At 35.6% G+C, this 27668-nt stretch overlaps 1 protein-coding gene across 1 annotated transcript in view; it reads right to left on the reverse strand.

Annotated features, from left to right (window-relative positions):
* LOC136830736 (F-box only protein 33) overlaps positions 1–18838 on the reverse strand; it is a 31132-nt gene extending 12294 nt beyond the window's left edge. Inside the window, exons 1-8 of the mRNA XM_067090542.1 lie at positions 18492–18838; positions 13963–14123; positions 10605–10836; positions 9317–9477; positions 8948–9068; positions 8493–8685; positions 7579–7724; positions 5422–5576 (exon numbers count right to left, since the gene is read on the reverse strand). Coding sequence (XP_066946643.1) covers positions 5439–5576; positions 7579–7724; positions 8493–8685; positions 8948–9068; positions 9317–9477; positions 10605–10836; positions 13963–14123; positions 18492–18815 — 1476 coding nt within the window. The 5' untranslated portion in view covers positions 18816–18838 and the 3' untranslated portion in view covers positions 5422–5438. The remainder of the gene's footprint in view (positions 1–5421; positions 5577–7578; positions 7725–8492; positions 8686–8947; positions 9069–9316; positions 9478–10604; positions 10837–13962; positions 14124–18491) is intronic.
* Positions 18839–27668: the final 8830 nt, after the last annotated feature.

Raw genomic sequence — 27668 nt, forward strand, 5'->3', positions numbered from 1 at the left:
AAGATTATCACAGCTATCTGTAACTGGGTAAAATTCCTGGTAAAATATGGAAGATCGACCTATAAAATGACTAAATAGTATTGCTATCTCACCAATGACTGGTTACCAAGTTACCATCCCATTTTCTTCCCTATAAAAATCAACACTACCTGCATAACCTAGGACATAGGTGGCTTTCATTTGGAAATGATAGAAATCATCTTGAGATTGAGTTTCTGTAACTTTCAGTGTTTCGCGTGGCTATACACAGTCTTCACAATTACCTACGATATACAATCACCACCCTCATCCAGTTTCCAAAAAGTATGACATGACACAATAACGATGATAAAAAAAAACTTAATAATCCTTTCATTACTATTGCTCAAAATCATGCTGCTAACTTCCAACGATCTGAACCTTTACCAGACAAGCTAACATAGAAACATGCATCATTTTCTGGCCATGTAAATCACAGTCAGTCCTGTATTCTCCTAAAATATTTGCTCTCAGTTTAAGCAATTCCTCCTACAGGATAAAATATATGAAAATTTATTTGTAACTGTTCTTCAGCGCAATGATAGCATGATGATTAAGGATATGAATAATGAAACTTATGTATTTCTTTTTATGCATAACAAAACTTACTTCCTATAATGACTAGAATGATTGTTATAAACCTTACAAAATTTCCAAGTTGGAATTAAAATCTGTTATAAATCCCCTTGCCTGACTGAATACTTGAACACAAATGCATCTACGAAACAATGAAATTCTGCTGAAAAAATATTTCGAGTACTGGACACACTATTCAAATGCCAAACTGTTCAACAAGACTTCAGACAGTACTTGAATGAAACTACATTATAGGATGAGATAAATGGAAAACATAAGAATGACAGTTTTACAAAGAGGACATGTTCCAATGATCTGAACCCCATGAAGTGAGTTCACCACAAACTATATTTGTAACTACTGTACATATAACACATCTGTTTGTAGAGTGTCTGCTACACTATAACTCGTAAATATATTTGGCAACTTTTGAAATTCAATCCTCATGTTCAGTCAAAAGTAATTACAATATAATACCACGCCTTGCTTACAATCTCAAGGAATCAGAGAGGTCCACCACCGAAAAAAAAAAGGAGTTTTTACTTTTTTCAATGGTTCGAAAGTAATTACACTGTAATACCATGGCTTGCTTACAATCTCAAGAAATCAGAGAGGTCCACCATGGAAAAGAAGGAGTGTTTATTTACGAGAGTATTTGAGAAATACGACTTGTCCTGTCTCTAAAGGCAGCTCTCTATCTTCTGAACCAGGCTGAACTAATAAAATGCTATCAGTCTTTAAATCTGGATGTACAGAGGAGCAGCTTAATAGCAAAGAAAATGAAAGACATTCTATACAGTACTATCCTACGTATATCAAACTAAAACTGAAAAACAAAGTTTCAAAATGATGACACTGACAGCACACCAGTAAATGCTTGGAGTTATTGCAAAAATACGAATGCTCATCACCAAAGGCACAGGGTAAATTCTCTAGCGTGGCAATAAAAATTCAGGCGGGTTTCATCAAGGAAAACGATTATAATTACATATAGGAATATACTACCAATCCCATTCAATGATCTACTGAATGATGATCTTGTATAAAGTCAAAAAGATTTGTGGTAGCCAAACAACATTATCAAGCAACAGAGAGAGAGAGAGAGAGAGAGAGAGAGAGAGTTTTAAGAAACTTAAAGATACTATGTTTCATAGCCTCAAGTTTGTAGCAAGCAATTTAGAAATATCCCCCTATACTGTAACAGTAACCGATTTGCATTCACATGCAATACTAAATCAAATCTATTAATATACAGCTGAACAGAACTGAATGAAAATACAAATTCATGCAATAAGGCAGCTGGCAGTCAGCATCCTAATTTGATGAGCATGCAAATCAAGGTATGACACCTGCAACTCCCTAAAAAATATAAAATTTAATTACTATATCAACAGAGTTCTTTATTTCAATTGTAATACAAAGCAGGTACCACAAAGGAATGGTGTCTTTTATTAGACTATCATATGACTTGTCTTTCCTTTTATGAAAACTGTAAATATTCATAAATGTCAGTAAACTTTTCAACATAAACCTAATTTGCAGAGATAAACTGGTATTAATAAAAAAAAAAAACCTTCAGTATGCCCCACTAAAAGATTCTATGAGGAACTTGCTGCTCCCAGTTTACATATCCAAAAACTTTAGAACATTGATTATATCAAACTTTACAAACCCCGTGAATAAATCATCCCTATTTGACTGGGTGTTAGATAAATATGACTGCAATAAAGTGCAAAAAGGCACAGAGATACTCTGTTTTGCATCTACAGTAAACAAAAGTATGTGGACTTTCTTAGACTAGCCGATTTCCTATAAGACTTCATATAATTTAAAATGTACACTCAAACTACATGGAGAAAATTGTTGTTGTTCTAAACATCAATAACCTTTAAATCACTTTCTGGTGCATTTACTTCTAACCTGACTGAAAACTGGGTAGAATTCACTTCTGGGTTCACATTTTCTTGCATTTCTCTTCTTTTTGTATCCAAAATTTTCTAATGCATTTAAAGTTACTTGTGATATTTCTAACAATATTAATGATATATTGGGGCATAATTACCAAATACAACTGTACACTTGAGTACCCTAATTTCAAATTTGGAGAGAAAAGGATAGAGAGGATATTTTGCTGGGAATGCATGATGGAGACTAAAAAGCACGCCCTCCATAGGGAAAAGTTGGTCCCTTAATTATTGCATTTTTATATAAAAGTGGTTTGCCAATATCAGGCAAAACTTTAAAAACAATAAGGAAAACATGGCATACCTTCCTGATAGGGATACCACTCATGCCAATACCTAACTACAAAACGTGCCGGGACATTATGGTTGACTGACTGACTAGTTAAAAAAAAAAAAAATAAATAAAAATTGGAATAACAAAACCACCAACAGGAATTAAAAGAAAACTAAAAGATCCAAAAACCAGTCTCTGTTGATACCAAATAAAACTGGCATTCCATCACCATCATAAGATAAAGAAAGACTCTAAGCAATGAAGCATCCCATGAAACTTGCTACTTATAGCTTTTCATACACAAACCTCATTATGACTTTACCTCCCATCCCTCCCTCTATACTAGGCTGATCAAAGTTCTGTATTTTCTCAGCTTTAAAATATCACTTAAGCACACATTAATTTTATAGCACAACCACTGGAAAAAATACTAAACACACTACACACTGATCGGAGCAAGGTTACTGTTTGTTAAAGTTTCTGGTCAAAAACGTCGATTCACTCACGGCTACAATAAGCTTTACAATAATAAAAATGAGAATGACACCTAGCTGATTTTAAGATTTAAAGAATTTCTCTAGGCAATCACCACCATAACATATCTTAGTCTCTACACTATTCCGTAGACCACAAGTTCCAATACACAATTTCACTACTGCTACCTTTACCTAGAGGAGTACCTGTGCTGTAAATTAAAAAAACAAACAACAGATACAAATAGCAAAGAAAGTGCCAGAAGTTAAATAAAAAGTACAATTCTCACAAAGAAAATAAACATTATCTTTTCTAAATACTTAAGATTTACACACTGTGATGAATGTCCATGCATGATCACACAGTACTTCAAGATCATGGACAGACTTCAATAGATCATGGCACTGCAAGTGCAATTTCATTCATCATTATAAATGACAATCTTCTTTTTTTCTTCCTTATTTCTACTGCAAAACGGAAGTTAAACAAGCTTCTCTGATGTACAGAAAGCTTTATACACCTTAACTTACAGAGCTGTAAGTTTTCCTAGAATGTAATGTGCAATTCATCACACCACCGTCAAGTTCTTAAGAAATGGTAAAAACAATTGACCAACCTCACTTTTATTAAAAATAACATCAAGATCATTACCTGTATCCACTGGGTCTTTATTCACTCCAGAGCCACACAGCTACAAGCAAATACATCACTGATACTCAATATGAGAGAGCTCAACGGAAAAGAGCTCCATTTACGATAATCTGTTCCACGCACTTGATCGTAAGAAAGCAAAAAATCTGTGTAACCTAACTGATCTATCATTTTAGGTCACACTATGCACTAAATGACTAAAACATTTTCTTCTTCCAACTAGAAACAATCAGAATTCATCACTTACTAGGTATATATTTATATATATTTCTGGCAAAGCCTTGGGTGACTCGACTATCAGTACTGGGTGATGTGAAAGACCAAATACCTAACATAGATCACAAAACTGAATCAAGTTCTTTTCCCTCTAAAACAAAAACATTTTAAAATATCACTCGTAAAATTCCTGATGTGTGTCCTCTAAATTCCTTGAATGCCACTGAAGAAAAACAAAAGGCATTAACTACTAAGCACTATGCAAATAAAAAATGGCCTCAAAATCACAAGCATCTACATTCCACGTATTTCCTTATTTGGCATCAATTCATCAGGACTATTGAAACATATAAAAATTACCTATGGCATAAGGAAGTTAGCCTGAAGTCAAATACAGATTCCTACATAGCATTTGTTTTCTTTTGTAATTCTTCTTTGTTTATACTATCTGTTTGCCTGGTTTATAACACCTACTGTAGTCCCTACTATGTAAACACTTCTTCGTCTAATATTTGATGTATAGCATTGATGGGAAATATCTCTAGGAACATTCTAAAATGACATACAGGTAGTCCCAGGTATGTCAAAAAGCCTCTTATGGCTACGAAGCTGATGCAACTGATAAATGAAAGGCCATGCAAATCAGCTTTTAACATTAAAGTCAAACTTCTTGCTACGTAACTTACTCCTAGATCAATCACTATTACCTTGAGTAGCAATTAAAATTAAATCAAATATAAAAGACATACAAACTAAAACTAAGAAAATAAATACAGCTAATACTGTATTTACCATTACTGTTGTTGCTTAGAAAATGTACAACCTTCTGCTGTCTGCTGTTGTCATATGTATTCCTAGAAGCCAATACTTAATATGATATTCAGCAAGCATTTTGATTAACATAGGCTGCATAGTATCTATGACATGTAAATTCCTCTGATTTTTTTTCTTCTTTCTACTGCCAGGAATTTGTAATACCGTATTACAAAGTGACCTTTTCACGATTTCACTAATTTCTCAACTGAGGATTCAAACAGTTACGCAGCAGCACCAAAGTGGTACCAATCATTTCCGTAAGACATGATGCTGCCACAATACAAGAAAAATTTGATTTTGCTTATTATACTACAAACTGTACTTAGATTACATTATGGTTGTGCAATAAATTCCTGAAATTGTAAAGGAATATCTCACTCACAAGCACTGTTGTATATACTGAGAACTTAAAACTTCATGTACTGTACTCACTTTTATCATGCAAGACTTCAACTTAAAACTGAGTCTGACAAAACAATAGGGAGTATGTACTGGTCAGTGTCTGAGCTGCTAACAGTTCGCACACATGGATGAAGTTCGGAAAGAGTCAACGGCCTCCAAGTTCTGCTCAAACCAGCCGAAACATCCTGCAACAAGGACAAGGAGAAAAATACACTTTACAAAAGAGTGCATGAATACAGCGAAACAGTTTCTGTGAATGCCACAGCACATCTTTCTTAACCCTACTGAAATCTTTAAAAAATCTATAAAATATTACTCGAGATTTCCCCATCTGGATACAACACTCCTTACAAAGGCAGTCCCCGGTTAAATGCGGGCTCGGTTTACAGCGATCCGGTTTTATGGCGCTTGTCTAACAACGAAAATCAGCAATTTTTGGCGCCGAAAGTCACCGATTTCTGCTTATCGACGCTAATACCCAAACGCCGATAATTGGGTACTGGCGCCGATACATACTCGTACCTACCAGAGGAAATCGCCGAAAAATCGCCGAAATCACCGATTTTCGGTTATCATCACACCCTCAGAAACGGAACCCCACTGATAACCGGGGACTGCCTGTAGATGGTACATTCATAGCCATATGATTCTGCATCAAGGTGAGCTTCTCAGATTATCATTATGTTACATGAAACTGCCAGATAGCCAGGGCATACCATAACCATACTGCAAATTACTTTATCTCCTGGAATTCATGGGTCTCAGTAATAAAGGACTATCTTTGGAAAGTCATGGGTCACAGTAATAAAGGACTATCTTCGGAAAGTCATGGGTCACGGTAATATAGCCCGTCTATCATGATTTCTCATGGGTCACAGTAATAAATGACTATCTTTGGAAAGTCATGGGTCACGGTAATATAGCCCATCTATCATAATTTCTCCTTCTAAAAAGAAGGGGGAGGATTTTGAACCTTTATTATAGTCTACAAAGACCACAGATAAAGTTCAAAATCTGAAGATGCTGTAAATTTACACAAAATTTTCATGTTAAACATGAAATTACAGCAAATAACTGGGATTTGTTCTTAAAACCTTATTATAAAACTAGTAAATTTTAAAACGATACGTTAAAAGTTATTGGGATATATAATATTCAGTATCTAACAATGTTTACAAAATTGTTTGTTACATTACAAAACTGCTAACTATTACAGCAAAATTCTGTGGTCATTGAAATACCACATAAATGTCTTGCTTATCAACAAGAGAAACGTGATGGCCAACGGGGAGCTTCGTGAATGTGCCAGTGAACAGCCAAGTGAAGTCTATAATATAGGATCTTTGTTACTTAACACACTTTGTCACTTATCAGAGAGCCAGACCCCCAAAGAATTTTTCAAGTCGAGGTGCTACCGTAGTGATTTAATGTTGAGAGTTTTAAGCAGGTGACACAGACCGCGAACAAAATCAGCTTACAATTAAAACCGTATGTCAATTTATTATCAAAGACTTGCTTAATTTTAATAGATGGTGAAGTAGCAACGACCAGTGCAAAAATCATCTTAATGGTAGTAACAAGAATAGCAGTAGTAATAAAAATGAAAGTGTAATATCATGCATTTCTTGTTAATGAGATATTTTCAAGGCCAGGGTATAAAGTGACTTGAAGAGGTTTTGTAACGCATCTTTGTTTCAACCAAAATCCATTACAGTACTTATTTTAGCACACATTTCTAATGTACATCTAACACAGTACTGTGACTAAAAAATCTTTTGTGTAATAGACTTAGGAGTGAAAGCAGTCCGACACATTTCACCTAAGAATCCATGGGTTCCCTGCATATAACCTCCTTGTTCTTCTAGTATCTGCAGAGCTGTTAACAACTCGTGTTTTTTTTTGGTAAAGGAGCTCTTTACAATCATTTTCAAAGCATTCAATAAAATACTTCTTTATTCATCACCTCCTTTTCATCTAATGCAATACTGGGAATTAGTGATTATTACTTTCCAGATATTTTCCATCTTTTCCCGCTAATGATTTTCCTGGACAATCATTTTGGTTAAAAATATGGCAAAGTTTTTCCCAGTACTTTTCATATTTCCTTTTGAGTGAATGACACAGCTGTTCTTGACTGCTTATTAGTTTCCCGTGTTTAAATTGTACAATAATTATCACATGACTTACCTCAGCAATATTGTCAATGTCCTCTTCGTTGGCTAACTCATGGGAATCATCTGCTTCTAGACAATCCTCTGGTATGTTCAGCTCTTTCAGTCCAGAACCACGAAGCCTTGCAATGGCTACAACATCACTCCCAGCATATCCATAACCTTTGTTAAAAAAAATATAAAAAATTACTTCAGTGAGCTTTCATTGGGACAGTTGATAAATGAAGAATGGAATTTGGAAAAACTAAAAATTTTGTCTATCTTTTACTGCTAAGTATGGCATATAACAACGTAATTCCAACGTTTTATATTTAATTTCATTGCAGTTTTGTAATCAAGAGAAACTTTCCATAGCCAGCCCCACAAACTGAAGCAAGGATTTAAAAAAACTTGGTCAGTACAACATATTTGTTTCATTATAGTAATTTTTATTGAAGAAGCAATCAAAAGTGACTAATGACACCTATTCCTCATTATATTTGACAGTCGACAACAAAGCAGAACCAAATAACCTTGAAATCTGGGTCCAAATAACATTGCAACATGGTAGCCCAAGGTAAATGAGGGGTACAGAAGTCAAAAGAGAAATGAAGAATAAAAGTAAGTAAAAGACATTTAACATTACAGATGGAGGGGACAAATGGAAGAATCGGACAGTAGAACTCATCATAAATATTCTCATCAACTCAATTAACAGCAGCATGGCAGGTCCTCTGGACCACAGCTACTTTTAATAATCACACATACAATAACGATGAAGCTCACTTTTTTTTTACAATAACGGTTAATCCACATCAGTTTTCTTGGGAAGACAAATCACTACCTAACAAATAAATCTGAAAAAAATTTGTGTTTGCTATACATTAGTACACGAGAAGGCATGCAAAACATTTTAAGCAACGCTAAACAAAAGGGATTTAGATCACTCACCTAACAGAGTAAGGTGCTGGAGGTTTTTACATTTCCAAGCTAACATCACAAGCGGGTCAGGGGATCCCTGGTCCTCATCACGACCTTCGGTCAACATGCCCCAGCCACTGTGATCTAGAGAATCCACAAGAGTAAGATGACGGAGTGATTCTGCATACCAGTTTGACATTAACCTCAACGCTGCTATGTTTATCTGCAAGGAGAACAAATAAGAACACATAAGTGAAAAAAATTAGATATTTTTAAACCTGCTACAGGAATATATTATTTGCAAATAGCAATATAATGCAATTTTCATTCACATTCATTATTAACAGCCTTATAGACAGTACTTCATTATACACAGGTTTTCACTTCACCGAGCTTCAATAAAGGACACTGACCTTTTACCATTACACAACAAAACAAGTCTGACTGAGAGGTTACTTACTATATGAGAGAAAACTAACACTCACCCATTCGCAAAAGAATGCCCTGAAGTGCGTCAAGGGCATCGATGGATGCAGCAATCCTGACCCAAGCTGTTCAACTCCATCATATGAATGAATCAAGTTTATCACTAAAGAGCACTGTGGACTGAAAACAAAAGAATTGACACTGTAGACAACAATAAATATCAATAGATAGACATTTTTCTTCTGAACTACCCCTAGCAGTAACTCAATGAGGCAATGAAAGCAAAGTATCCTCATTGACAGCAAATAATAAGAGTTAAGATTTTAAGGAAAGCATCATAATTTGAATATGTCAGCCTCAACAAACAAATGCCGTAAGCACAGAGAGAACATGAACTACAGTAATTCGAAACTTCTAAAATGACTTACTGCTGCTGTTTGAAGCGATACCACATATACTCGGTGGTTCCTCGATGAGTTTGGTCGATCCCATGAACATGAATCACTAGTCGTCTCAAAGGTGCATTATATGGAGTAGACAGCACACTCAGTAATCGATCGCTCATATAGTCGTAATCTAATGTCAACACCTGTGACAAACCAAAACAATACCATCATAGGTTGAAATGAACATCTCAAGGACAAATAAATAATATGATAAAATACTTTTACACAAATTCAATACAGCAATGTACTGGAAGATAGATCTGGTTTAGTGTTACATAAGAAGCAACTGAACTTGATATAGCACAGTACATAGACAACACTCACTTCTTAGTCATAAGGCCAGCCCTATGAAAGTCTAGTTTTGAAACACTTGGCTTACACATGTATTATACTACTTAATAATAATAATAATACTGTAATGACAATAATAATTTCCTAGTCATATGGTTCATCTTCTCTATCCAATACCCAAAAATCCTAGTCATGCAGTTCATCTTCTCTAATTCAGTAACCAAAAAAAAAATTTATGAAATACATAGTGCCTGGAAGCATACAGCAACACAATTCTAAAATGGGTATGACTTCCATACTATGTACCGAAATAAAACTACGGAGCAACCCTATAATTATTTTCCTTGGGAGCGATATTGACTGCAGTGGGTTTGGGGGTACCTTGAGGAAAGCCTTCTGTCTCTTTAATTCAATTTTCTAGTCTCTGTCCACCTTCTTAAACTCTGACTGGCTCCAATTTCTCACCTTGACTTAAGAGCAAATCCTTTGGGACAATCCTAAATTTATCATGAACAGGAAGTCAGCAATCTAATTAACAATTTTAAAATTATAATTTTAACCAAGATAGAATTCCCAAATCAGATTTTATATTGCAATCTTAAATAATGTTGCAGGTGCCTAATAATTCAACTGCCCTTACGTTTAAAAATATTCTGTATCATTAACCTAAATATTTAAATTTGCCTAAAAAACAACAGATATACAGCCATGAATAAATGAAATAGTAATAAGAACCATGTTCATTCCACAATTACAGAACTGCTACAAAATTTATCATTCCTCAGTATTTTGTTTAGACAACTCAACATTTCAGCACAATAATATACAACATAAACATTTTAACTGCCATTAATTTCTAAACCTACTTACAATAGCTAGTGCTTCTAACACTCCTAGTCAACAAAACAATGCTATCGAATTCTCATGGCTTCTTACTTTCAATCCCTGTCTAATAACTAATTACAGAGATTTATCATACCTGGAGGTTGGTAAAACTAGTGAAGTTGTCTGGCGTGATATCCAGAAGCGCATAGGAATTTGGATCATATTTGACCGACGCTAAACCTAATGTGGATAGTGACGATGACTGATGTTGTGCCAAGAGAGGAAGGAATATGTCTGATTGGTCAGTCAGGTCTTGAATGCAGCCAAGAGTCAGCCCTTTTAAACTTCGACTGTTGCTGATGATGCACTGAAGAGATTCCTGGGCACTACAAAAGAAAAGACAAGTAAGCAGTGGCACAGAAAAAACACACTTCAATAAACACACTTTCATTTTCACCATTATAACTATGTATACATAACTTTCAATTGTAACACTAAGTCTGAAAATGACTTTTTGACAAAATACATATAAGCATTTTTGATGGTTTTGTGTTTAAACATCAGTCATTATCTTATATGTTCAGTTTTAGCTATTCATGGGGGGGGCTATGTGTGGCTCAATGCTTGTAAAGAACTAACAAACATGAGGCCTTCATTTAAAATGAAAATATATAATGGACTTTAAACTTTAACAAGACAAGGAGCATTATTCTTTTGAGCAATTTCAAAAAGGCTGGTCATGATAATAAAGTTGTATGACCTGAGGGAATGAGCTGGTCATGAAATTTACACTGTAAATACAATATCTGAGGTAACAAGAAGGCAGCTCTTTTTTTCAATTTCACTACCTGAATGAAACTGGCCAAAGATGGCAACCAACATGCAATCTTGTATACAAATGACCAATCACTTACAAACTGGACCAAGTGTAAAAAGGCTTATAAGTACTGCCTTCTAACTGATTATTGTGCTCTTGAACTTTTTAAGCTTTTTACCTAATAAGTTTAAATCATTACAGTAAAATGATGGTCCTGTAAGGAATATTACTACTCCCACAAGCTCATAAAGTTAGGACTAATGTTTGCCTTAGTTTAAAGTAAGCTTTTAACTATGTGAATATAAATATAACTACTGTATACAGCACATTTTAAAAGCACAATCTACCAGGTATAAACAGTATACAGTATAACCTTGCACCTTGGAGCCATTACCACAAAATAGCCATTTCAACAACAAAGCCAACCACATCATTAATGCTTCCCATCCATGTATGAATTTTGCATCAGTCACAAGCTTGAGGGAAATGGGTGAAAAATAAAAACAATATAGAGATTTATACATTTACCTGGTACAGCAAAATAAGTTTAATCCTTTGACAATCAAAAAATACCCATATTTCATCTAATGTTATTTTAAGAGCAACTTCTTATAACTAAGGATCTAGCCTTTCAATTTTTCCAGTAATGCAGGTTTGCATTATCACAAACTTCTAATATTTAAGAGAAAAACTTGAATTTCAACTCACTTTTAGGCACCTTATTGCAGCCACTGATTGGCATCAAAATCAACAGTCTTTCAAAAGGATGGTCAAAACTAACTAATGCTCAATAAAGCAAGACTTTACAACCTGAACAACAAGAACAGCCTAATGTGCCTCGTGTATAATGTTTCTCTAACAAAAGGGGCATCAGAAATGGCAGGAGACTGAGTGGTGGGAAAGAGAATAATAATACAGTATTCACCAGCAAGGAAACGATCCAGCAGAAACTAACAAATCTCACCCCTCTTCCAATTACAGCTGGGGTTTGAGTCCTATGCATGGGGATCAGAGAAGTTTAGCACCCTGGAGAAGGCAGTATGGTACAGTCAATGCTGAAAAAAGGAGCCACCAAGACAGTTCTGCTAGGAATGTCAGACTGCTAAAGTCAACTGTGACTAGTTCTGAAGGCCTCAGGAAGTTGGAAATTTGCAATAGTCCTGGCATATCTTAACATGATGGATATGGCAGTTGGTGAGGAGACCCATTGGAAACAGCAATTTCTTAGCATCCCTGGACCTCATGGACATGTCCTCCTGAAGCTGTCTTCAATTTGGCTATTCAGGAAAGGTTTACCAGTTCAGGGTCCTATGCTTCAGGTTGGTTACAATGCCCAGGTCTACAGAAGGGTCTTGGCTCATATAGCAGCCTGTGCTCACAGAATGGGCATCCACCTACGCTGCTACTGATAACCAGCCCACATGAAAAAAGTCCTAGAAATTCGAGCTGCTTTCAAGATGTCATTTGAACAACACATTATTAGAGTGATGACTGACACGACAACCATCACTATCAGCTGCCTGGCCATGGAGATCTTGGGCACAATGTCATAGAATTCTCATTTTGAGGTTCATCCCAAGGTCTAGAAATATCATTGTAAAATCCTTGAACAAAACACACCAGATCCTCCCAGTGGAGTGGTCTCTCAATGTGGATGTCTGCAAGGCACTATGGAGTCTGTAGGGTTCCCTGATGGTGGGCCTGCCCATGGCTTTGCTTGATCAAAAGATGCTTATGTATTGCTTTCTGCAGAACAAGTCAGCAGCTCAGGCCACACGCAATATACCAAGGGTGGGATGGCCTAAAAGCCTACACATTTCTGCCATCAAACTAATCCACCAAGTTCTCATGAAATTCAGGAACCAGAGCAAGGCCTTCATGATCCTGTGGGCGCATCAGGAGTGGTTACTAGACTTGCTGGCAATTAACCACCTAATTGCTGAGCTTCAACAACCATTTCCAGCTGGCACCAGGAACAGGGTTCCTCCTATATAAAAGACTTTCATTTGTATTTAGAACAGGGTACTAGAAATTAGGGTCACCTGTTATAAAGTAATTAAGCAAAGAAGTTTGAATGGCAAACAGGATTTTCCAGGAAATTATGGCCATTAGACATTTCAAAATGATTGAATGCTTTGGAAAAAAAAAAAAAAAACCTTCAAAACCAAGCAATACAAATAACGGTAACAATCTAACACTCAGCACTCAATGCTGAGGATAAGGACCTCTCAAAGATAGACATACTGACAAACACAGACGACAAGGCTGCCTGCCCAACATACAGCCTTTAGAGATGTAGATGTTAAGTCGAATATAATGCATTTATAAAATACTGTGTAAACCATTATAATTTAGAGGCATAGGCAGTAATTATCCATACTGCAACCCAAACATAGGTCATTCTAGTTTTCAAAAACTCAAGAGACTTTGGATGTCAAATCAAGAGGATCAACTAGCCAATAAAAATGACCTGACTACTGGATCTGGCAAGCTAAGTCAACAAGTAATCCTAAATTATTTGGTTATTTCCTGACCAAACAGGAACAAGCAAAAAGAGCCCAGTACGTGTAACATTTTCCAGATAAAATGTTATAACCATATAAGAATATAAATGCCTGCCTTCGGAAGTTGGTTGACCAAAGTACATGTTACAAACTTACCCAATTAATTTATGCCAAAATAAAATAAAACTCACCTCTCAATAAACTGATATGAAGATCTTGAGCGAGATACACAACGGGAATGTGTAGTGCTATTCTTGTTGTTGTTGTTATTGTTATTGCGTAAGTAATATGGCCTTTCATGACCTTTCACAAAGGTATGGCAATGCGTTGGTACCAATATTAATTCTTCAACCTGTAACAGAAACAGATAGTGTTTAGTTCAGCCATTTTCACTCAATATTTAGCTCTGAAAATATCAAAATAAAGTTATTACCTTTATGCAAATCCCAGTTCAACCGTAAAATTAAATCCTCTTATCTGAACAACTGTATGCCACACACACACACATAACAATTCAGCAATAAATAGCCTATAATGATTCAAAAAATGCACTTACACTAAGCAAGTAGGAATAGTAAATATACTTCTTACACTATTTTAATACTACTAGGATAATTGTGGTTGTCATCCAGCCACTTATCTTGTCATCTATGATCCTCTCAATTTCTTATGTTGTGTCCAAAACTTCTTATTCTAATTTTCAGTCTATGACGAACACATCTCCTAATAATTCTTCATTCTCGGAAGAATCTAAACTTCTATATATTGAATATCGAGACAGTCAATTCCATTCAAAACATAATTTAAGTACTTACTTAGAACTCACTTCTACAAGAACGTACTAAAGTAAATACTGAAGTCTCTTTTTAAAGCACAGTATAAAAATCATACCACACTATAAATTTAAAAATAATTGTTTCCAAAATATTTATTGGTTAGTGCTCACTTTTCAATATCTATTGTTTCAAATTATCTTCATCAATTACACTTGTAGTTATGCCACCCAAAAACCAATTACTGTAGTACCAGACCAAGTAAAATGTGCAGAGTAAAAATTAAAATCCAACAATTAACCTTCAATTTGCCTCTTCCTGAAAGGGTATCTGGCCATCTAACATTTCTTGATTCATTTCTGTCATTTTCTTATACTGTACAGTAATCTATGTCAAATAGGAGGGCTTGTAATACTTCTTGACAGACTTTGCAGTTATTAACCATGTCATTTTCAGTGCAGGTTATGGGCAACTTTCAGCTATCACAGCTGTAATAACTACCAGTATACAATATTAAAGAAACATAAGATTATCCAGTGTCTGGTATGACAGTAAAACTACAGTGACTACTTAACTTATGCAAGGGTAATATAGTACTCTGAAAAGCATAACAAAAATAAAAATTTTATCAATAACTATTTCCAACAGATGCAAAGGTACAGGTGGTTAGTAGTTACTTTCCGTGACTTCATGAATTCACAATACAAAAGCATTTTTGTTGTTTTCATTTTACTAAATAATAAATTATAAGATTGAGCAATCAAAAGTAAAAAAAGATGTGAATAAAGAATCAAATTACAAATTTTTATAAAAATAAATATTAATGCATGGCAGAATGTTAATTTGCTTTGGCAGTGAAGAAAATTTTTTATTCAATAATGCAATATGTATAAATAACAAAGTATCCTAGTTATTAAAATGAAAATATTATATTTAAGATTAAAAAAAAAATGGAATTTATATAATGATAATGCACTGCAAACAACATTACCATGGAGGGGGGAATTGCCTGACGTGTTTAGGCTGTGAAAATTCTTAAATATCTTCTTCATTTCTTATTAAGCCTAAAGCTTCCATATCTAAGGTTTTTGAATGTCTTCATGTCTTTGTTCCCTAGTTTGCAGTTTTGGCTTGTGAGTGATGCTCTGATTTCATTTCCAATGTTGTGCAGAAATCCCTGCATTCTGATATGAAGTTCATATGATTGGTCTTGCCTTTTTTCTGACAGTAATAATCGTGAGGTCTTTGACTCCAAACATATGAAGATTTCTAAGTAATGTCACTGAGTTTTGTGATGGATTACAAAGACTAGTTGTTAAAGGGCACTAAGGGACTATTGGGATTGCCCTGTTGTGTTCCCTAGGATCACCAGCATTGTGTTCTTAGCTTGTTACCTTTTACATTCAATACATAACAGACAGTTTGACTTTGAAAAACACTTATGTGCCCCTACAAATAATTCTACTCTCTTTGTATTCCTCCCATCTCCTGAGCATAGACCCATGGTTACTGAACCTTATAACATAAATTTACTTGACACTAATGCATGGTACAAATGATGGGGAATGAATAAAACCTCTGAATGAGATTGTTAACAGGTGTGGGATATGGAAACCCATTCTTTATCATATTTATTTCTGAGAGACACAACTGGTCTACCTCCTCCTCAACTGAACAAAAAACTGATATACTGTATGGAGAAATTCAGGATTTTTGAAGATCTGCCTATCCTGATGAAATATTTTAATTCTTTTGTTATTCCATTCTTAATTTAGTTGCCCTCTGGTCTTCAGCACCTGACTTGCATCTTAAATCACTGGAGAAAAATGTAAAAATTTCTTATCCCTGATCTTAACATTAATCTCTGGCACTCTTGTTTAATTAGACCATTGTGCATACTGTACACATACAGCCCTTCAAAATTCTGATCATCCTGTAAATTCAGCATTTTCCAGACTAAACAATTCACTAACTTGTACTAAGTTAATTGTAAGAGTCCTGCCTTTTCTTCTGTGAGGTTCAATACCACAAAGTTTTCTAGAAGTTGTGTTCCTCTTAAGATCAATGTGTGAATTATTTTAACTTCAAAACTTGCTGTAACAGTTTCTCAGGGTGACACAAGTCTCAATTTATTGTTTATTATTTTTGTTGTCTATCTCATTTGTTTTCACCTAAATCATAGTTCACTATTTTATTCCTCAGAGTCCTTTCCCATGCAAGATCACTTTCCCTAGGTAATGGGGCCACTTGGCTTGTAGCATTCTCCTTTTCCAACTAGAGTTTTGGTATACAGTAATTCCTTGAACATAATACAGTACAGATATTCTTAATGTCTGAAATATGACCAAGAGCAAAAATAAAACCAATTTTTTCATTATCAGAAAATCATATCACTTTGTCCCAATTCACTAATTTAAATAATCTTTAACCTTTAATTATATAATTAAATATTTTTTTAATATGCAAGAGGCTGTGAAATATTTACAAGTGATGTAATTTACAAATTATAACTTAGGCCTATGTCACAACCTTTATTGATCCTTTCCCAAACACTGTGGTAAAACCCCAAACTAGCCTACTAACATGGCCTGATTCCTGCCAGTCACCAGATGCTTATGTTACTGATATTGTCCATCTTTTTCTGTATTTTTATATTCATCCCCAAAAGGATTTCTGCCAGTAACCAACCTGAATATTTAGTGCCTTTTTTTAACGTTTTACAACATGTTTGTTTTTGTTTACATTTATGACATTTCCTGTTATTTATGTCTTAACATAGTTCCTCATTGGGTCAATGTCCAGAACAACTCAGGTTGAGATATAAGAAAATAGGTCATTTTTGAGGAGATTCACCATATCCGAGATATTAATGATTATCTAATCATCCTCGAAAAAATTTTCTGTCGCTTGTGTAGCACTGTGTTACTTGATTTACTCCGGTTTTACAATGTTTCCTCAGAAAAATTAGTTCCCCATCGAATGATTTTCGATTTTTGACTTATAAGGTTAGACAATACCTGTCCCCAACCCCTCCATAGCTAACATGGCAAAATTGTGGGTGTTTCTCATCATAAGAAGTGAAAACGGTTTAAATATGAAAATATTACATTTCTCATTTATAATTCACCCTCATTGGACAGGTTGGTATCATTCTCGGCTAGCACTCTGCTGGGCCAATATTCTCCGACAGGCCAATGAAGAATTAGAGAAAGTTATTTCCATTGCTCGTTATAATGTGGTTTGATTCCACAATACTTGGTCCCATTGCTGGGTAACCACTTGGTTCTTAGCCATGTAAAATAAATCTAATCCTTCGAGCCAGCCCTAGGAGAGCTGTTAATCAGCTCAGTGGTCTGGTTAAACTAAGATATACCGTACTTACTTCTGCCTTAACATTCATCCCCTAGGAGCTGGCACCCATTTTGCAGGTAAAATGATAGGCTAGTTACTGAACCTGAGGGGCGTCAGTTTAGCCAGCTAGTAGTTGCTGAGGTAGAGGGTTGTGGTAGCTTAGTAATCTGCAATTTAGGCCTAACCTAAGTATTTTTGTTTTTAAATTGAGGCTGTCTGGTACCAATAGTGGAGTCAGGCTGTTAAGTCAGGGGCGAAGTTGCCGAACAAGCAGTTACTGTCAGGACCTAGAACTAGCCTAGGAAATCACCAAAACCTAGAATGACCTACGTTGGATAAACGTAGCTTAAGCTACAATTAAGAATAACGACCGTAAATTTTGACCAAACAGAAAGTAGCCTAACCTAGGCTAGTAAATTTACTCTAAATTATATGCCTTACAATTGCATACGTTAGACTTAAGCGAGACCAAAGTTCTGTTTGGCTAAGCTAAGGAGACTGACGAGATCTAGCCTAACCAACGACAGACTGACTGACATTCTACGGACGTAAATCAACGGGAGACTGGTAAAATAAGTAAAATTGACGATTCTCACCTGTGGGTTTCTGGAAAGTCTTAGTAACACATGGTCGGCCTCCACTAAACAATTGATGTTGACAGTCTCGAGATGCAGAACACAGCACCTTAGTTTCCTGACTCCCCATGACGCTATGAATCGCGAACGCTCGATCTTGTTCCACTCGCACGATTTAAACACCAGTTCAATCCTCCGCCAGAAACTCGGGTGGAAAAGAGCAGATCGCCATGCCTTGCACGTAGAGCACGCGTTAATCCTGTCAGACAGCGGCAAATACGAGAGAATTTCGATCAAAATAACGCTAGGGAGGAGATTCCAGTGCCATTGTGTCTGTGTCGACATGTTTACTAACTAACGCAGTGGTGCCACTTCTTTTCTTAACTTGCTTCGTAACCTTGATGAAAATATAAAATTATAATTAAATTATATTTACCTTATTTTATAAATATACCGTACTTCTAATGTTCAATTTGTTCTGCAAAGACTCGTTTATTTACTACTACGATAATTTGAAAAATATTACTTTCGGTTCTCGTTTGACTCTTTAGTACCAGATGATGCCTCGGGTAATCCACCTGTCAGTGTTGCGCAGTTGTTATTATTTTGATACGATTTGTAACATCTTATCAGTCTTTGTTTACGTTTTATCGCCTTGCCGTTCCTTAGGATTTGGGAAGTCTTGAGCTTACAAATAACTAAAGTAGGACAAGTATACAGTATATCTACACCTGTTTGCCTTTTCCCCCACTTTCTTTTTCTAGCACCAAGGTCCATTGAGTGCCATGCTTACGTAACACGGGCAATCATTAAACATGTATAATACAGTACCGTATATTGAATTATTTGGCAGTGAATGACCATTGGCGATATTTGACTATGACTTTTGTGTACAAGAGTTCTTTGAATTTCAAACAACTTAATCGGACAAAAGCAATCGCCTTTGTTCTAACACCATTATTATTCCAGATAATATGTTTCACGAGAGGATTACTTCACAATAAGAGTTATATTTAGAACTCTGTGTTGTAGCTATTTCTGTTCTTCTCCATGTTTATACGAGAATAAAAAATGGTGGCTCAATTACATCTTTATGAGATTTTTCTGCAATTTGCTCATGGTTACTTCCAAACATTTCAGGGTAATTACCATCAACGACTCTAACTCCGTACGACGCGAAGTATTTCTGTGTGATTCTGCCGCTAAAACTTTTAGTTTCTGTACAAGAAAACTATTGTGACAGGTTTGTCTGTCCGTCCGCACTTTTTCTGTCCGCCCTCAGATCTTAAAAACTGCCGGGGCTAGAGGGCTGCAAATTGGTATGCTGATCATCCACCCTCCAATCATCAAACACACCAAATTGCAGCCCTTTAGCTCCAATAGTTTTAATTTTATTTAAAGTTAAAAGCAGCCATAATCATACTTTTGACACCGCTATAGGTACCAACAACATGACACCCTACCAGACTGTGGCTGAGCTTCGTGGTGCGCGGCTAAGAGTTTCATGGGCTGTGGCTGAGGCCACCACCATGCTTTGTTTGAGTTTTATGCTTCTTTGGTGCATTTTTTTACTTGCTTTTGTGTGTGTTTGCTTTCACTTCCACATATCTCCACTAATTTCCAGTCTTCCGGCTCTCAATTCTCAACTAAGTAGGTCTAGGTCTACCAACTGTTCTGGTGTCCAGCGAAGCGAAGGACATGTCAATGCCATTTCCATATCACTTTCTGCAGCGTCCCTCTGGCCCCTAGCTGCAATCCATTTCATTCCTTTTACTGTACCTCCGTTTATATTCTCTTGCATCTTACTATCCACCCTCTCCTAACAATTATTTCGTAGTGTAACTGCGAGGTTTTCCTCCTTGTACACCTTGAAAACTTTATTACTTTCAATTTCCCATACAGCGCTGAATGACCTCATAGGTCCCAGCGCTTGGTCTCAAATAGAGAAAATCTTTTAAGTATAATTTCACTGGCTTGCTATGATCCTTGACCACCACATTACAATACAAAATATGTTTGACAGTCTAACTCTTGTAAATGATTTCAGTCTGTTTGATTTCCAGACTGTATTCAGTCCATTGTTTTATTTGTCTCTTTTAGTTGTTTACTAAATTCTGTCTCAAAAGAACCTGTACTGGATGTCATTATTCCTAAATACTTGAGATATTCATCCACATTGATTATATCTCTATCTAAAGTTATCAATTTTGCAAGAGTGTCCTCATTACTTTTCTTTTCATTGGAGAGAATATCCTTCCAATTATTATTATTATTAGATTCTAAAAGCAGAACAAACACAAAATGGCGATGCAGCTATTTGCATGGAAATATGCCCAACCAATTATAATTACATTTATATATATACATATATAATATATATATATATATATATATATATATATATATATATATATATATATATATATATATATTTAAAACATCCTATTAAGCAAACTCTGTAAGTCTTGCGCAGCTTTGCTGATAAAAACAGTATCCTGTTTTAGCCGAAGTTTGTCAACATCCTATCGATACTCCTAACTAAACATCCTCTTTATCGCAAAGCATTTTTTCCCAGTTTAAAATCCTAGGGAGGATAAATAACAGATATGAAGTGACATTCAACCATATCACTCCCCTGTTTGCTGCAAATTCACTTGACAAGGCTCCTTGTTTTAATTCAAGAGTAAGTCCTTTTTGTAATGTTGTCATATTTCTGGTTATTCAGTTATTGCCACTTTGTGCTAGTTCTACTTTCAGAATATAATAATAATAATAATAATAATAATAATAATAATAATAATAATAATAATAATAATAATAATTGGAAGGATATTCTCTCCGGCATTTTCCCATTCTCATCTGAGAACAAATCTTTTTCCTTCTTTTTTCGGACTTCGGTTAGAGAAAGACAGCTATAGGTACCCGCCCTGTTGGCATTTGCACTGGTCAAAAAGTTGCTTATTGTTAATATCATTCTAAAAAATGTCCAGTGGTTAAGAAAACGTTAACACTTTCGAAGACGATGCCTTTTCGCAGGCAGCGCCTCATTAAAATGGTTTATTAGTTCCTGAGGACGTTCCGAAGCTGTCAAATTATCAAAAGACACTCGTAGACTCGATGAGGTAAAGTGATTACGTCATCAAACCATGACGTAAAAATGGTTAGTCTTAATGGTACTTAGGGTTGAAATCTTATCTGGCAGATGTACATCATTTACAATTTTTTTTCGTTTCTCACTTATTGTGGGTTAGAATAAAACCAGTCGGTCAGCTGAGAACGAACATGAGTCTACAAGTGAAGAAGGCAAAGAAGAAATTGCAAGACACCATGGCACACAGGAGTTGCCAATTCTCACTTGTCATTTTGAGAGAGTCAGGGGAAAAAACTCATAACCCAGTCTGTCCTAGGAATGGCGTACAAGAAAATTGATCGTAATTTAATGTTTTGTCCTGCGTGGTTCATTATGTGAAGATTGTGGGAAAATGAAAGGCCTCTGCAACGCACTTGTCCTTCCTTACCAACACTAAAAATGAACTGTCGAGACTTAGGCAAAAGAGTTTCGGAAACGCCGACTGAAAAAATTTCTGTGCAACTGTTTCTTGTCTATTTACTTCTTAAAGTAAAAGCTAACGGTACGATAAACGAAATTCCATTATCTTGCCCAGGCCTGAATGATCTGAATGAGAGACAAGGAGGTGGGAGACGAAGGGCGGAGCCTAATTCCGAGGAAGTCTTGCAGACAAGTTCTTATCGGAGGGAAGGTGATAGCGATTTCAGGAAGCATGCTCAGCCGTCACTGACTATTGAATTCACCCAGTACACTGCTAAGACGATACGCTTGGTGGCCATGACTGAAGTATTAGTATCAGCGAGGTATATCGTAAATGAAACTTAGATTTGCTAACCGTAGAAATGTATTCATTCGTTGTTTTTAAATTTAATCAAATGCTATTATAGTTTTCAGATAAATTTGCTTTCTAGATTGTTATTCTCCACCATATTAAGATGTTATTAGAGCAGATAATTGTTGTCTTTCATAAATTTCTTTAAATTTGCTGATCAAGATCCAGTCTTTCAGCATCAAATATCAACTGTCCAGAATACTTTTTAAGATAAATGTTTTCAGAATTCAAGAACTACAGCGTTATGAGAGGAAGCGCTCCGTTATCTCAACCAGAGGATGAGGCTTCTAGAAGCATTCTGTTGGCAAGAAATATTCGGAGAATGCTTTGTTTCGTGTGTGTGTTTGTGTGTGTGCGTGTATGTGTGTGTTGAATACTCCTTGCTATAGGTTTAGTTTATTACTTTGCTGAATAACTTTATATCATTGTCAATAGCTGTTTTCAAGCAGATAGGTCTAAGGTTTTGGACCGCGGTTTTGCCTTGCATGACTATCTCCTGTGTTGTGGTTTCTGTAATATTCCCTTTATACGTCAACTGGAGGAGATCTTGCCGTACTGAAATTAAATGGAAATGGTTATCAGGGAATCCATTGGCTTCTGTTTTTGAATTCCTTTAACATTTTACTCTTATCTAGACTAAGCTGAACGACCCAAACACAAACGAGGACCATTGTAGTTGATAACAAAGCAAATGATGAGCGGAAACGCGAGTTATTTTGGGGACAACTTATAAAAAAAACCCTTTTCTTGCATTTTTTATATTACTTGGCTCGTCTACAAACGATAGTCATAAACGGATTCACTCTTGCATGGAACAACCGTGAATCCTTCCTCCAACCCGGTAGAAGATTCGCCAATGCCACCGAAAAGTTTCCCCCCATTCCGGAAGTCTGGATGCACGGCGTACGAGGAACACTTGCGCCTAGTGTTTTATTAGTAAAAGCACTTAATTTTCAACTAATGAAATTGACTAGTTAGTTCTTTCATTTGTTTTCTTAGTGAAAACTTTGTGTGTATTTTTTACTAAAATTTAAATGACCTTTCACTTGTTCGTTATTCTTTTAGTGATACTTAAATAAAACTGTAAATGACGGTTAAATCGTCACTAATACCACGATATGTTGTTCCCATAGTTAAAAATGACAATCTGATATATTTACATAATATACAGATAGAAAAATAGCCTAATATAAAACTTATGTGTGTTAGTCTGTGTGTATGTTTGTGATAGTGTGCCTTACCTTTGTCTGTTGGGCGCTTAAGAATATTGGGACTACTTAGATCAGCGTTCATCATCATCAAAACAAATTGACATTTCCTGGTGGCAGGATATCCTTAAAGAATAAGCAGTAAATTCCATATCTGCCAACTCTCAATGACGGTTATAACCACAAAAAAAAAAAAGATAAACCAGCTAAAAATCAGGGTTAGGGAACCACGTAGGCAGTCACTGAGAACAGTGAGAGTACCATGACGTACGGAAACTTGTTTCGAAATATCGGAACCGTTCGTTGCGTTTTTATCACCCAAGATGTGTTTACCTTTAGATAAAGCGAGAAGTCTCGTTTGGAAGGTGCCTGATTTTGTTAAGAGAGAGAGGGAAGGAATGTGTGTGGTATGGCAGAGGGGAGAGAGTGAAGGTGACAGGTTCTGAAAATTAATGCAGCTATGCAACTGGCGCTTGGCGAAGGTGAAAGGGCAGTCCTCTTTACCTGAAAAGAGTCTCTCTCTCTCTCTCTCTCTCTCTCTCTCTCTCTCTCTCTCTCTCTCTGTGTGTGTACGTATGTGTGTTTGTGTAAATTTGATTTTACAGGTACAAGGAGGAAAGAGAAGGAACAGAGAATAAAAGGTAATAAGGAAATCACCGATAAAAGCAAATTAAACAAACAACATGGGCTTTTTAACCATTAACTGCTGCTTTTAATAATGATGTTGGGTGTTTTTCGGGTCTGCGAATCAAAAGGTAAAAAAATAGATTACGAATTAAAAAGGAATTACTAATTTATTTAACCTGCTATGGTATCAGGACTATATATATATATACACACATACACACACACATATATATATATATATATATATATATATATATATATATATATATATATATATATATATATATATATATATATATGGATAAAATACTGGCAGTGGAAACAAAGTATTTCCGCGACAAGAGAAAGTCGGCAGTAGTGGTCGATTAAATGCCAGTGACCATGAGAAGAATTAGCGAGCGGACAGCAAGAGGAAGAACGTGATAGGACAGCTACTGCAGAAAGGGGACACAGACTTAAACTAACGCAGGCACAGGGGAAATATAACGAGCAAGGGAGCCGTTTCATAGGCAAATCCCATCTTCTATTACTACTACTACTATAATCGGTTTTGAGAAATTCTGAGGAAAGGGGCAGAAAGATGAGACATATTTTATGAAATTTTGTAGAAAGACTCCACTGAATTATGTAGGACTGAAAGACAAATGTAGCTAGATGTAAAATTTTTCATTTTTGGGAAAAGTAGGTAAATTATGTATATTTTGCGGAATAAAAAATTGCCAGAAGGGTATTATTTATTCTACGATTCTAGAAAAATACACAAACGGTAGTATAGTTTGTATTTCTGTAAAAATACAAAACGGGTACTAAATCTTCTAGGATTCCAGAAAAATACAAAATGGGGTAGTATATTTTGTGGAATTCTACAAAAATGCAAAAATGGGTAGTATAATATGTTGAATTCTGAAAAAGTACAAAAAGAACAGTATATTTTGCTGAATTCTAGAAAAATACAAAAGAGGGTAGTATATTTTATTGGATTCTAAAAACAGGGCAGAACGATATAATATATTTTGTGAAATTTTAGGAAAAAGTGCAGAAAGGTGCAGCTTATTTAATAGAATTTGAAAAATATACAAAAAAATAGTTTATTTTGTTAAATACTAGCAAACAATGGCAAAAGGGACAATATATTTGGCAGAATTCTAAAATAACAGCAAAAAATACTACATATTTTGTAGGGCCGAAGAAGGAAAGAAGTAAGGGTGTAAAGTTCAATAAAGTTTTTATGAAGTTTAAATGTGACTGGAGACGATATATCAAAACCTAACCAAAAGACAATGCTCATTCGAGCACCAAGCAAATATATTTATACCCGTGGACGAAGGACTTTGGTCCTTGTTACTGAAATGGAAAAATTGGGCAGGAATCCGAGCACTTTGAACCTCTTGATGCTTATCAGTGTAAGAGCAAATGTAATCTGTGGATCTTGGTGTAGCTGTAGAATCCTAAAAAGGAAAAGGATTGTGTTTTGTAGTAGAAAAGTACATGCTTGAATGGACTTCAAGTGGTAGCCCGTGTTGGAGTGTGAGTAATAGATTATAGAGACATAGCCCAGGTTGAGGATGCAGGAATCAGGAAAGAGTCTGGAGAACTCCTAGGGGAAATTTTTGTACAGTGCTATGCTCTTGCTCTTGATGCTTAATTTCCTATGAAAAAGCTGTGAATGATATTTCGTAGAGCTTCTCTTTTGAGAACGAAAACACAAGAAATCAGATTTTATTTTCTATCTTAATGGAGTCCACTAATAAACAGGCGATACGCAGAAAGAGAGAGAAATAGATACAAGACAGTATCGCCTCACAGCCCCGCCCTCCAACGGCACTTACCGTTTTCTATGACTGTAGGTAACCACGTAAAGGTAAAGTATGGCGAAGGAAGGACAGCGTGAGTCACGTGGAATGAACGCCATTCAAAATAAGGCCAAACTTTAGTTGCTCGCTTGACTGTGGCCTTAGTGATACACATAGGCTTACACTAGTAATGTCCGCTGATGAGTCCTTGAGTTAAATAGCTTCCTTATTTCCTGTACATCATTCTAGAAATGATAATTTTTCTCGTCTTCTGTCAGTGAAAGTGTTGCCATGGTAACGCGAGTAACGTAGGAAAGGTTTGATAAACCAAAAATGTTAGCATATTCAAATAGGGAAGAATCGAAATGCTCCCAAATTATTATTATATATATATATATATATATATATATATATATATATATATATATATATATATATATACATACATATATACAAAGAAGGGAATGCAGAGCAAAGAAACTAACAAGTAAAGATAAATTAAGAAAACATGTTGATAAATGAACTAAAAATAACACAAGAACAAATAAAGGAAGCAAGAATTCACGGAATTTTCAAATAGAATTACGTTCTCTTTTAAATTAGAATGGAGGAGAAAGAGCCTTAAAAGAGAATGGTACAATAATAATAATAATAATAATAATAATAATAATAATAATAATAATAATAATAATAATAAGAAGAAGAAGAAGAAGAAGAAGAAGAAGAAGAAGAAGAAGAAGAAGAAGAATGCATTTGCATAGAAAACGTACAACTTGGTTAAAGTATATTTCTACGGATGTTAAAACAAGCGATTGAAATAACGATGATAAAAGCATATCTAGGAGGCAATGGCCGATTATCCTTCCTCTCCATTATCTGTAGCAACGAAAGAGAGAGAGAGAGAGAGAGAGAGAGAGAGAGAGAGAGAGAGAGAGAGAGAGAGAAAACGATAACTTGAAATATTTTGATACACAGAGCGAACCTAACGTACCCCAGATAATTCCACTCTCATTATTTCTTGCCAGATCTCACTGGGTGTTCAATAATAATAATAATAATAATAATAATAATAATAAAATCCGAGTGGATCTTGTTTGTCCTCTCCCGCCGGGTGAGAGCAGGGGAGACATGACAGCCACCCACCTCCTACAAACCGGTTTGTCCGCCCCGGGTGGGGACGGGCAGGTAGGGGATCGGGAGGGTAGGGGAGATAACAGCGCCGGGTTTCAGCGTGCGTAGCGCACGCCAACAAGCTCCTAATAATAATAATAATAATAATAATAATAATAATAATAATAATAATAATAATTCTTTAGTATTAACTAAATTTGATAAATAATCTGTTATTAGCTTTCCTCATCTCTTTGAGGTATCTACATGTTTATGTCACAGAGTGGATAAATAATAGGTATCGCAATTCAATGGATGACAGAATGATTGATTAAGAACCATTTGGCGTTTACAAAGTGTAACCAAACATACCGAGCGTATTAGAACCCAGTTCGTGGTTCAAGCATTCAGTATGAAATATCCTACAGAGTTTTCTCATATTCTGAAACGTAACTCAACTTTTTCTCATGACTTCCATGTTTGACTTATTCTGGTTTTTATTGCTGGGTTCTTATTGATATTGATTAGAAGAGGTTTTCATTCAATAGCCGATAACCT

Source organism: Macrobrachium rosenbergii, chromosome 47, assembly GCF_040412425.1.
Source record: "Macrobrachium rosenbergii isolate ZJJX-2024 chromosome 47, ASM4041242v1, whole genome shotgun sequence".
In the NCBI taxonomy this organism is placed as follows: Eukaryota; Metazoa; Arthropoda; class Malacostraca; order Decapoda; family Palaemonidae; genus Macrobrachium; species Macrobrachium rosenbergii.